Genomic DNA, 13657 nt, shown 5'->3' with positions numbered 1-13657 from the left:
CGATAAGTTTATTAATATTGATAATAATAAATAATGTTGATTAAACTATTTGCAAGAATCATTAACAAATACTTCAATAGCGAGAGCCATTTAAAATGTATATAAAAATATATAAATAATGTGGTGATTAGAAATTAGTTAAAAGAGGAATTATTCTATATATAATCTTCTCGAAACTTTTAACATGCAGTCAAAATTAATAATCTAACACTTACCGAACTCGAGTTTAGTCTATGGAATTAATACATTTTCTTTCAATCACTTTTTAAGTTGGATCCACCACACCAGTGTGAGTTATAAGTCTTCTTTTTATGGCTTCAAACTCGGATCGAATGTGCCAAAAAGGATCTAATATCCTTGGCTCTCTTTGGTTCTGAACTCGTACGTTCGCAGATAGAGACATGTCAACTTTTGATCTCCAAAAATGCAGGACATCCTTTCTGATCTCTGATCTGCACTCAAATGGTTGTTGGTTTCATGCATTGAAATGTGGGATTCTTGAGTGACCCCATCATCATGTGATGTTAGTTGAGTGGAGCCTGGATCTTTTCTTTAGTGTGTGTGTTACACAATGGGGTTACATGGTCAACTCTCTCCCTCACATTCCTTTCTCAATCTTTTATTTTTTTTGAATTCGAACACAAACCTTTAGACATCTTCTTAAACTAGATAAGAGGGAGGATGCCATTGAATTAACTCAAAATTGAGGTGATCAATTCAAAAAACTTGTAATTAAGTGATTCTATTTTATCCTGTATGAACATAATATATGTTTCAAAATAATGTTAGAGACACAACAGTTTTTACAATTGTTAACATAGTTTATTATGATTAGAGTTACATCACTTTAAGATTAACCCACTATTAACATCACTTTTATCATGCACAAATCAAAGGCTCACGACAATCTATCTCAATAATTGTGAAAAATATTGTATGATTGTATCCCTAAACTTATTGTATTGCATGTTTCAATCCTCTAATTTGAAAGCAAAAAAAAAAAAAAAAAACCTTCAAGATTGGGGTGAGGATGCTTTCAGCTTATGTCAGTGCCAGTTTTTTTCTTAGCGTTAATGTAAGCCCAATTTTTGAAATTCAGGAATGAATAATTGCCTAATTGGGGTTATGTTAAATGTTTTGATCAAAGGCTGAGACTGGATTGGTGCCAACTCACTTGACTTATTTTCCCAAATTGTATCCATGTGCAGGGTTTGGCAACTCTTTTGGTCTACTTCTTTCTCTCCAGTTCATCACTTCCAATGCACGTTTTGAAAGCAATTAAAAAATAAGTCACGTATTTGATTATAATATGATTTTTTAGTCTATACAAGTGGAAAAGTTTCCATGTACTCATGTCACATGTAGCTATACTTCCACATGTTTTTGCAAAATTGAGCACTAATATTGATGGAGCTAAAATTTTTAACTTTTAACAATTTAAAAAATTATTTTATTTATTTTAATACCACATTTTACAATTTATGAAACACTGGTTCTATTTTTTATTACTTCATTTAAATATTTTTTATTTATATTTTTTTATTCTTTCTTTCTCTCTCTTTATAACTTTATTAATGTGGGCTACCTTTTTTACTTTCTTGTCGGGGTAGTATCTTGGTCTCACTTGTCTGAGTTGAGAAAAAAATAAAAAAAAATATGGTTAAAAAAAAAAAATTATTTACAACTTGTAACTATAGTGAGCTGCCAAAGATGATGAGCTTGGTAGCTCACTATAGCTCATTGGCCAATTTTTTTACTTTTACAAACATCAATGTGGCCTAACTTTTAGTATTTTTGGTGGTATAATAGCAAATAACTATTATACCACCATCAATGCTAATGCTCCAAATGTATATCATCTATTGGTTCATGAATGTGAGAGTTCCAAAATCGAAGGTCGTGTAGAATCGAGAACTTCCATTATAATCCAAAAACAGAAAGCAGCCTAGCAATTCAGAATATTATACCATTAGAACCATATTAGGTTGGTAATTGGACTAGTCGTCAGTGCCACTTTGGTATCTTACTAAAACAAAAATGGTCATATTGTTCAATAGTTGATGGTTGTTATTAAACAAACATGGTGATATAATTATATTGTTCCTTGGTTGATTTAGAATTTCAAATTTTGAGGAAGTGCCATGATTATTTAATCTATTTTTTTCAAATGAACGACATGAAAGTGGATCTTTGGACCTTGAAAGAAATATAAGAGTTTTCCACTAGCTATTAGATCAAATAGGATTGTCCAGTTCCCATAGAGTCTATCACTAAAAAAATCATATTATAACTTGTATATATCCTAAAGAACTTTTTATATGAGTGGAAAATAGGAACTGGATTTAGGTCAGCGAGCATTTCCTATCAATCAATATATATATAAAAGCAGAGACCTCATGTGAGAGTGCATGAGGTTCTGCCACGTGGCTCTCTAATATTGCATTTAACATTTTTTACCTTTTTTCATTAAGCTTTTTTTACTGTTACCCAATAAATCATAGTAACTTATTTTTACTATTATATAAACTTAGCATTTTTTACCTCTTTTTATTAATTTTTTTTTCTTTTGCTGTTACTCAATAGATCATAATAACTTATTGCATTTAACCTTTTTTCATTAAGTTATTTTTTACTGTTACCCAATAAATTATATTAACTTATTTTTACTATAATATAAATTTGGCATTTTTTACCTCTTTTTATTAAGTTTTTTTTACTGTTACCCAATAGATCATAGTAACTTATTTTTACTATTATATTAATATGAGTTGTTATTAACAATTAGACCAAAAGTTATTCACTATAAAATTGATTACCTTTCAAAAGTAGACCAAACCTTCTGAAAAACTTAAGTCCAGTTCTTACCTTACATATTATGACCCAAGTTTGACCATTCCAACGTATAAATCAAAGTAAAAACTCTTACCCTCTTACAAACTCTCTTCTTCCTCCCCCACGTATAGATGATACTTCTAAAAAATCTCATTTTCATGAAATATCTCTTCATTTTTTCCCAATTTCAATTCAATATACTTTTGTCTATTAATAATATTATTTGCAATTTATGCAGGCAAATTCTCTGTCATCGACCAGTGCAACAAAAATATATATAAATCTTGAGATCCCTTAGGTTGCTGAAATAATTGACAAGTGCATATTTCTAAAATTTCTAATAACAAAAAAGTCTAATAATTAACTTAATATTTTCTTTAAAAAAAATTCAATGATAGGAATGGTCAAAAACATGATCCTATACAAGAAATACCAAAAATACATGCAAAACAATTTTCATAGGAGGATTTATCTTAAAATAATATGAAGACAATAAAGATAATATGCATTGAGTGAGATCCTACAAAAAAGGTTTGTTAATACATATTAATTTATGTAAAAAATAATAATAAATCATATCATTTACATTAAAAAACTAATACATATTAATATCAAAGTTCATTGCAAGATGTAAATTGCTAGGGTATTGCAATAATAAGGAACATTGATACAACAATGGGTTGGTATTACATTTTGTGCGTACTTTGTGAAAGGAATGTCAAATTACAAACATGATCATTTTGGTGTGCAAAATGTAAAACAAAAATAAATCTTTCTATCCCAAAGTTAAAGGCACTCACATTAATACATACTCTCCAAATATTTATAATATATTTATCTCACTATAACTACTATATATATACAATTGCAAACTACTTTAGATACAGGATTCAAATTGAAGTTTTTAATGCAACTAACAAAACAATGTTTGTGATATTTGATCGAGATGCCGAGAAAATCCTAAATAAATCTACAAGATTGAGATCTTGCTGAAAAATAAACTAAGGTACAACTTATTTAAATTATTGTAAAAATATTAATATTGGAGAAGGAATCCCACATGATTTGAAAAACAAATTAGGAAAAAAATGGATTTCTCTACTTCATTTGAAGGAATTCAATCTAAAAGATGATTTTGAAAATTACATAGTTGCTAAAATTTTTGATGCGCTTTCAAATGATAAAAAGGTATGGAAGAAAAAAAAAATACAATTCAACATGCTATGTTAATTCTTTTTGCTGCACTATGTTAAATTATCGATTGTCCCAAAAACTTAAACTGTTAGGAAATGGTAAGTTTAATTACTTAACCATAATTCTAACACTCCCCCTCACTTGTGGGCCTAAACTTCCTCTTAGTAAGTGTGGGCCCAACAAATGGGAATTTAACATTTTAAATGGAAAGTAAAGTGAAGACAGGGATCGAACTCAGGATCTCTTGCTCTGATACCATGTTAAATTACCGATTGTCCCAAAAACTTAAGTTGTTAGGAAATGGTAAGTTTAATCACTTAACCATAATTCTAACACACTATTCCAAAATTAACAAAAATAAAAAATTTACAAAAAACTGTCACATCATTGAAATCAATATATATATAAAAGCAGAGACCTCATGAAAAAGTGTATGAGGTTCTGTCATGTGGCGCTTTGTATGAGTACTTTTTCGTTTAGCCTTTCACCTCCTATCTTCTTATCAATAATAAGTTTAAGCCATAAATGCAGAAAATTAAAATATTTGGTTCTACTCCCTTTTCCAACTTCTTGAACTCTTCCACTTTTAATTGCATTAATTTGATAAATGAAAGGTTTTCTCCATTCAATATTAGTTTTCATGTTCTTTTATATATTCCAATTTCACAAAATATCAAAAGGCCAAAAGAAAAATAGGACTGGAGAGATAGAGAGACAAAGAGTGAGGAATTAGTGTCAAAAAGAGTATGAAATTGGCTTTGGTTTCAAGTGCATATGATCTAAACTTCTTAACAATACTATCAAAGCTTGATTCAATGCTTTAACAACATATGGGGTTTCTAAAAGATATGAGTTTTTTGTCTTTATTTATATTTTTTAAAAGTGTTTAATCTTTATAAGTGATTAAGGTACTCAAATGTAAGTAAAATTAAACATAAGATATGAAATAGTATAAGTTTATATTTTCCTATTCAATTATTGTTTTATTTTTAATCTCTTGGCATGTATATTTAGTTTTGCGAATTAAAAATTATAAACCTTAAATTTTAGATGTTTAGCCTTCAAAAGTTCACGTGTTTTCTTTAAAAAAAAATACTTTAAAAAAAATGAAATAATAAAAAAATTTATATTGGAAACGGTCAAATGTAAGAATTAAATATACATGTACACCTGATCAAACAAAAAAGAGCATATAGTGGCATTTTTAGAGTCTAATTAATTATGGTTACTAATGGAAATATTGTGTTACAATTTTTTTTTTCATTCATTATTTTAGTGACGTATACTAAATAATCGAAATTAATCTTCCAAACATTATAACACATATGAGTATTATAAAATAACTAATAACGAACACGCGCATCGCGCAGGACATCCACTAGTTTTTACTAATGGAGATGGTTAGACAATAATTATTCTCTTATATAAAGAATATAACAATTTATTGTAACGTCTATCAGGTAAAAAAAAAAAAAAGGATAGGAGAGGTGGAATTTGAACCATAGAAACTAGCACTATAGGAAAAATTATTATGTTCTTCATTGTACTATATTTTCCTCTCATATAAATATGAGCCTCATGTGCAGAATCTACATGTGAGGTATACTTTTTTTTTTTTTGGTGAGAAAAATGTGAAATAAATATGATATTATCAAATAATTTCATGCAGAGTGTGTTGGTACTTGGTACCACTAGATTATCACTCAAACCCACCTATTTCCTATTTTGTTTTCAGTAATTAGAGCATCCCCATCCCAAAATGCCATCCTATCTTACTTTACCATTTCAAAAAATTACTTTATTAATTATACCATATCATTTTACAATACACCCAACATTCTAAACTCTATTTTTTCCCTCCAGTTTATTTAAATATTCTTTTTTACTATTTCTCTATCTCTTTTCCTTTTCCTCTCTCTCCCTCAACCTCTAGCACAGCTTACACAAGCCACAACAGATAAGAAAAAAATACAACGCTACCACTGTTAAACCACCATCAAATCAAAACCAAATTAAACCACAATCAAACAACGCCACCACCCTAAAGCAACGCCACCACCATCAAACCAAAACCAAACGATCAAACCCAAACCAAAAACAAATGATCAAACCAAAACCAAAAACAAATGATCAAACCCATTAAAAAAAAATCACCACTGGAGCCACCACCCTAAAGCAACGCCTCCACCATCAAACCAAAACCAAACGATCAAACCAAAACCAAACCCAAACCCATTCAAAAAAAATTACCATCAGAGCTACCATCGGAGCTATTGACGATCAACCTAATTGATCCACCCATCGATCAACAGATCCACCGATTCAAACCCACCAATCAACTGATCCAAATCCATCATCAACCAATCACAGCCCGCTGATCCACGCCGATCCAACCTCTAAAATCCAAAACCCAGCATCAGTGCAAGCTTTGAACGAGAGATATGTGAGAAAGGGAGTGAGGAAGGAGGAGCTGTGACTTGTGAGAGAGAGAAAGAGGAAGTGAGAGTTAGAATGAGAGAGAACAGTTGAGAGAATAAAATTTTGTTTTTGGTTTTACAATTGAGCTTTAGTGCGATTCTACATTTAGAATCGCACTGTAGCACAATTGCATATTTTTTTGCAATAGTTAGGATTTGCGACCGACTGTTGGGGGGAAATTGAGCCTTAATACTAAAATATGCTTACATTTGGCATTTGCAAGCTCAATTGTGAATGCTCTTAGTCAAGAAAAAACGAGTGAAACTGCAAACTTACAAATAAAATGGGACCCATAAATTGTGATAATGCAGAACTTATAGGGACTTTTAGGGGCTGTTTGGTAAGTTAATTTAAGTAATATTGTTTGAGTGTTTTTGATATACGTGTGGATGAAAAAATATATTAAAATTTGTGTAAAATTATTTAAAATGTGTTAAAATGTGTTATAGTTGATCTCTCAAACAAATTTCTATTAAGCGCGAACTTCCTGCCACTGTATCTAAAAACAAATATCACATGCTTGGTTACTGACACACTGTCCAACCCTGCTTGTCCATGTGTTTAATAGAGTACTAAACTAAGAAACTTTGGTCAACAAGGGGATTATAATATTGTAATTGTAATTGTAATTGTAGTAGTTGATGGTACTGACGAATATGTAACTGACGAGGATAATTATAGACGAAGTTGCCTTCACGGACGAACATGACCAGTATCCGCGTCATCAAAAAGAATTAATGCCATTCAATGCTGCCAATAAAGCTCCAACCGTTACAAGACCAGCTGGACGAATCGACGGGAACGCATTAAAGTCCATAACTCCACCAGAGACGTTATCAGGGAGTCATTAACACTCCAACGGCTACAATCCCCAAGGGTATATAAAACCCTCACAACACCAATACAAGGTACACAAAAAAACAACATCACCACCTGAATCATTTTTTCTGGTCTTTCAATCATTATCTTCTTCGATACTGACTTTATCATCGAGGCGTTGTGGCAGGCACCACACCGGTGACCACTTGAGTAAATTCCTGCTCCCACAGGTTCGTCAGAGTACTTTCAGGAGCCGTCTGGACGAATCCAAGCAAATCAACGAGATACTGTTTCATCGGTTGGCGCCGTACGTGGGGACGACTTTGTCATACAACGAGAACGCCGGTTCCCTACCGGCTCCGAGATGGAATCCAACCGAGGACTCGGTGGCCTTGGCACAAGAGTCCAAAATCTCGCGACCACCGTCGAAGAACTTACGAGACGAGAATCGGGGAGATGAGACGAGAGGTTACAACAAGAAGAGAACCTAGGTCGAAGAACCTGTTCAAGAAGACGAAGGGGATAGCCATGGGAGGAGTGACCGACGGAGAACGGTAACCCCGAGAAGAAGCGGCATTCGACATCCTCCAAGAGATGAGGAAGGAGATGGATGAATTAAGAAACGCCATCAAAGAGAAGACTGATCGAAGCCTGGATAAAATGGTCAGAGCGACGGACTCTCCTTTTACCATGGCAGTCCTAGAAAGACCGGTACCAGTGAAATTTCGGCTACCTCAGCTTGAGCCTTTTGACGGGCTCAAGGACCCCCAAGATCACCTTAACACCTTTAAGACGACCTTAGGCCTTCAACAGCCCTTGACGAGATCATGTGTCGTTCATTCCCAACTACGCTGAAGGGAGCTGGACGAGAGTGGTTCACAAGATTGCCCACTTCGTCCATCGACAACTTTGAACAGTTAAGTAGTGCTTTCCTGCGCCATTTCGTCGGGGGGCAACGACCCAAAAGACCAGTGGATCACCTACTCACTATTAAGCAAGGAGAGAGGGAGACCTTGCGATCGTATGTAAAACGCTTCACTCGGGAGACGCTAGAGGTGGACGATGCAGACGATAAGGTCCAGCTGACGACATTTAAGGCAGGGCTTAAGTCCAGAGAATTCGTCGTCTCGTTAGCAAAGAATCCGCCCCGGACGATGGCAGAGATGTTATTGAAAGCTCAAAAGTACATGAACGCTGAGGACGCCGGCGGCCATCGTAGACGAGGGGAAGCTAAAGACGGAAGGAAGGAAGGAAGACGAACGCAGGGGACAAAAGAGGGAGCGTCCGAGCTGTCGGAGAGGTGACACCGACAGACGGAAAGACGAGAAAGCTCCATGACCGGTAAAATTCACACCCCTAATTATGCCTGTTGACAAAATTTTGACACAGATCCAGGATCAACACCACCTAAAGTGGCCAAAGCCCTTGCACTCGTCACCAAGTGTACGGGACAAGAGCAAATACTGCCGATTCCACAAGGACCACGGCCATTACACAGAAGATTGCCGAGACCGAGGGGACAAATAGAAGAAGCGATACGAAGGAAAACTTCGAAGTTTGTCAAGAAGGGGACTCCGAGCGGAGGTTCGGAGAGGGCGACACGAGCCAACGAGAGACCTCGTCCAAAAACGAGAGTCGCCGATCTCAACCACAAGAAGTAATCGGGGAGATAAGCACGATAGCGGGGAGGACCTTTCATGGGGGGGATCGTACGGGTCCCTCGAAAACATACCGTAGACAAGTAAACGGTGTCCACATGGAACCCCGTTGAAACACGGACGGACGAACCAAGATATATTCTTCGGCGAAGAGGACGCGAGGGGAGTCGGGCGGCCCACATAACGACCCTGCGGTGATAGCACTCACAATTGAAGGGTTCAATACTAAAAGGATTCTCATCGACAACGGTAGCTCTGCGGACATTATGTACTATCGGCCTTCCAACAATTGAAACTAGGTCCCTGTGAAATTGCGTCGTTTGAGTCCCCCCTCGTCGGCTTTAGCGGTGACCGGGTATACCACAGGGCATTGTGACACTAAAAGTCACGATAGGCGCCTACCCGAAGCAGGACGTCATACGGACTGCCCCAGTTTGTGGCGCCCCTCTTCGTACAATGTGATCATTGGAAGGCCCACGCTCAACCAATGGAGGGCGGCAACGTCCACCTACCGCCTAAAGATAAAATTCGTGAAGAAGGGGTCGGTGAGGTAAAAGGAGATCAAGTCTTAGCCGAGTGCTATCAGCCGTGTTGGCTGCACGGGAAAACCACACATGGACGATTGAAAGAGAAAAAGAAGACAACATGGAAGCCACTAGAAACGGTAGAACTCGTTGAGGGGAAAGTTCGAGAAGGTGACGAGAATAGGTACAACTATAAGCCCGAGATGAGGAATGAGCTCGTCCGTTTCCTTAAAGGAAATTTGGACGTATTTGCATGGAGTCACGAAGATATGCGGAGCATACCATGCCGGGTAATCCGGCACGAGTTGAAGACGGATCCCGAGAAGAAACCCGTCCGGCGAAACGACGGGTCTTTGCCCCCGAACGAAACCAAGCAATCATGGAAGAAGTTAACAAAGTTGTTGCGGGCAGGACTTCATCCGAGAAGTTTATTATCCCGAATGGGCTGGCCAACGTCGTGTTAGTGAAAAAAGCAAATGGAAAATGGAGAATGTGTGTAGACTTCACGGACCTAAACAAAGCACACTTCCGAAAGATAGTTTTTCCGCCGAGGATAGATCGGTTGGTAGACTCTACGAATTTGGACATAAATTATTAACATTCATGGACGCATTTTCGAGTTACAACCAGATAAAGATGGCCGAGGAAGATCGGGGAAAAAACCGCCTTCATCACAAGCCAAGGACTCTCTTGCTATAAGGTAATGCCCTTCTGATGAAGAACGCGGGGGCAACGTACCAAAGATTGGTGAACAAGATGTTCGGCAAGCAAATTGGAAGAAATATGGAAGTATATGTGGACGATATGCTCGTCAAGAGCAAAGAAGAGTTAACTCACCCGGACGACACAGGAGAGACATTTAATACCCTCCGAAGATACCAGATGAAGCTCAACCCTAGTAAGTGTGTTTTTGGGGTAGCTTCGGGAAAGTTCTTAGGGTTCATGGTATCCCAAAGGGGAATAGAAGCAAATCCAGAGAAGGTGCAAGCGATACTTGACATGGCATCCCCCAAAACCATCAAAGATGTCCAAAAGCTCACGGGAAGGATAGCTGCACTGAATAGGTTCGTCTCTAAAGCGACGGACAAGTGCCTCCCATTTTTCAAAACATTGAAGCAAGCGTTCGCCTGGACTGACGAGTGTGAGTCAGCTTTTCAAGAACTCAAGCGCTACTTAAGCGGCCGCCGTCTTGAGTCCACCAAAAGCGGGGAGAAATCCTTTATTTATGCACAGCGGCCTCATCCCACGGCCGTCAGTCTTTGCCTTAATCCGAGAAGAAGACAAGAAGCGGCTCCGAGTTTATTATGTCGGCCAAGCCTTCCAAGGAGCGAGAGGCCAAATACCCCGGGATTGAGAAGATTGTCTTCGCCCTAATAGTGGCTGGCTTCGCGAAAGCTATGACCATACTTCGAAGCACACCCTATCCTTGTAATGACGGATCAACCCATCGGGAAATCCATGAGCAAGCCCTGAAGCGAGTGGGAGAATGGTCCGGTGGGCAATCGAACTCGACGGATCGACATCGAATACCATCCCGAACGGCCATCAAGGCGCAAGCTCTAGCCGGACTTCATAGCGAAATTCACCCTCCCGGACGATGGTGACGGCATGGACGAGGCGGAACGGTGGACGATTCGGGCCGACGGATCGTCGGCCGAAAGAGGGGAGGAGTAGGGATCATTATAAACACCCGTGGAGAAAAACTCCAATATGGAGTCCAATTAAAATTCCCGACAACCAACAACGAGGCCGAATACGAAGGCATACTGACGGGACTAAGACTTGGCAATGCTCTCGGGATTAAGAACTTGCTCATTCAGAGTGACTCGAAACTAGCGATAGGGCAGATCAGGGAAGAGTATAAAGCGAAGTAAGAAAGGATGCAGAAGTACCTCAAGTTGGTCAGGCATCTAGCTCGCGGGTTCGACAAGTTGAATTTCGCCAGGATCCCGAGAAGCCAAAATGCAGAGGCAGACGAGGTCGCCAAGATGGCCTCGTCTATAGAAGAACCAACGAACAAGGAGATTCTCATGGAGATTCAGAAATACCCTAGCATCGAGGAAGTCTCGGTATTCCCCATCCAGAACATGGGTGGTTGGATGGAACCGATCGTCTCATATCTTCAAGACGGACATCTCCCTCATGACTCAATGGAGGCCAAGAAGATTAAAGCAAGGGCGGCCAGATTCACAATTTTGAATGATACCTTATACAAAAGAGGATTCTCCTTGCCTTATTTGAAGTGTCTCGACGAGGAAGAAGCTAAGTACGTCCTCCACGAAATCCACGAAGGGATTTGCGGGGACCACGCCGGGCCCAGATCCTTGGTAAGTAAGGTTATTAGAGCAGGGTATTTCTGGCCAACTATGCAGGAAGACGCTATGAAGCTCGTCAAGAGGTGCGATAAATGCCAGAGGTTCGGGAACATCCAGAGGCTGCCAGCAGAGAAGATGACAACGATTACCTCCCCCTGGCCATTCGCACAATGGGGGATCGATATCGTCGGTCCGTTACCCCTGGGAAAAGGACAAGTACGATTCTTGCTCGTCGCTATCGACTACTTCACTAAATGGGTTGAAGCAGAAGCAATAGCAACGATCACAGAGGCAAGAATCCGTAGCTTCGTGTGGAGAAACATAATTTGCAGGTTCGGGATCCCGCAAACGATCATTTCAGACAATGGCCGACAGTTCGACAGCCAGGGATTTAGAGACTTTTGCTCGGGACTAGGTATCAAGAATAAGTTCTCGTCGCCTGGGCACCCACAGTCTAACAGACAGACGGAGGTAACTAATCGAACACTGCTCAAGATCATAAAAGCACGACTAGACGAAGCTAAGGGCGCGTGGCCAGAAGAATTGCCCAATGTCTTGTGGGCCTACAGGACGACAGCAAGAACCCCCACGGGAGAGACGCCTTTCAGGCTCACTTATGGCACTGAAGCAGTAATGCCAGTCGAGGTGGGTATGACCAGCACCCGGCGAGAAGTCTTCCGCGAGGAGAACAACGACGACCAGCTTCGAATCAATCTGGATTGCTTAGACGAGGTAAGGGATAAAGCCTCGAACATGACGATGAAGTACCAGCGTAAGATGACTGAATACTACAACAAAAGAGTCAGGCTCAGAAGACTAGAAATTGGCGATCTCGTCTTACGTAAGGTGACGACTGCAACTAGAGACCCCGCCCACGGGAAACTTGGCCCCACATGGGAAGGACCTTACAAGGTCGTGCACTACTCCCGACAAGGCAGCTATCACTTGGAGACCCTGGACGGACAAAAACTCCCGCGACCTTGGAACATAGAAAACTTGAAGAAGTACCACCAACAGACATAGATCAAGAATGTACTAATTACTGAAAATTAATGAAATGATGATTTAAAGGATGTGCTCATACAGGTACCAAGTATCGGAGAGTTAGAAATAAAAAAAAATGTCTAAGTAATAAGATTCCGCATCGACGGATGTACATTACTGACAAAGACAAAAGCAAAGAACTTTTGTCTAAGTAATAAGATTCCGCATAGACGGATGTACATTACTGACGAAGACAAAAGCAGAGAACTTTTGTCTAAGTAATAAGATTCCGCATAGACGGATGTACATTACTGACGAAGACAAAAGCAAAGAACTTTTGTCTAAGTAATAAGATTCCGCATAGACGGATGTACATTACTGACGAAGACAAAAGCAAAGAACTTTTGTCTAAGTAATAAGATTCCGCATAGACGGATGTACATTACTGACGAAGACAAAAGCAAAGAACTTTTTGTCTAAGTAATAAGATTCCGCATAGACGGATGTACATTACTGACGAATATAAAAGCAAAGAACTTTTGTCTAAGTAATAAGATTCCGCGTAGACGGAAGTATATTACTGATGATTACAAAAGCCAAGAACTTTTGTCTAAGTAATGAGGTTCCGCATGGACGGAGACACATCACTGACGAAGACTAAAGTAAAAAAAAAAAAAACACCTAAGTACAGGAGAAGGCTTAAGTGATAACGTTCCCATCCAGTGGGCGAACATTACTGACGGATACAGAAATTTTTTATTTTAATTTTTATAGCAGAATATATCCAAGTAGATGTAATATTATAAAAGCCTAAAACCTGAGGCCATTGTTCAAAAAAAAAAAACCCATAAAC

At 38.5% G+C, this 13657-nt stretch overlaps 1 protein-coding gene across 1 annotated transcript; it reads left to right on the top strand.

The window, feature by feature from the left end:
* The first annotated feature begins 8150 nt into the window (after positions 1 to 8150).
* On the top strand, positions 8151 to 8627 carry LOC142644389 (uncharacterized). Its single transcript, XM_075819016.1, has one exon. It carries the CDS (start codon positions 8151 to 8153, stop codon positions 8625 to 8627), a length of 477 nt encoding a protein of 158 aa, XP_075675131.1.
* Positions 8628 to 13657: the final 5030 nt, after the last annotated feature.

This window comes from Castanea sativa, chromosome 7 (assembly GCF_040712315.1).
Source record: "Castanea sativa cultivar Marrone di Chiusa Pesio chromosome 7, ASM4071231v1".
Taxonomy (NCBI): Eukaryota; Viridiplantae; Streptophyta; class Magnoliopsida; order Fagales; family Fagaceae; genus Castanea; species Castanea sativa.
Note: the sequence above shows the minus strand (reverse complement) of the source record. Positions and strands in the feature narration are given on the sequence as shown.

Excerpts from the sequence above, each read along its gene's own strand:
- LOC142644389 (XM_075819016.1), top strand. The coding sequence starts at position 8,151 with ATGTGTCGTTCATTCCCAACTACGCTGAAGGGAGCTGGACGAGAGTGG.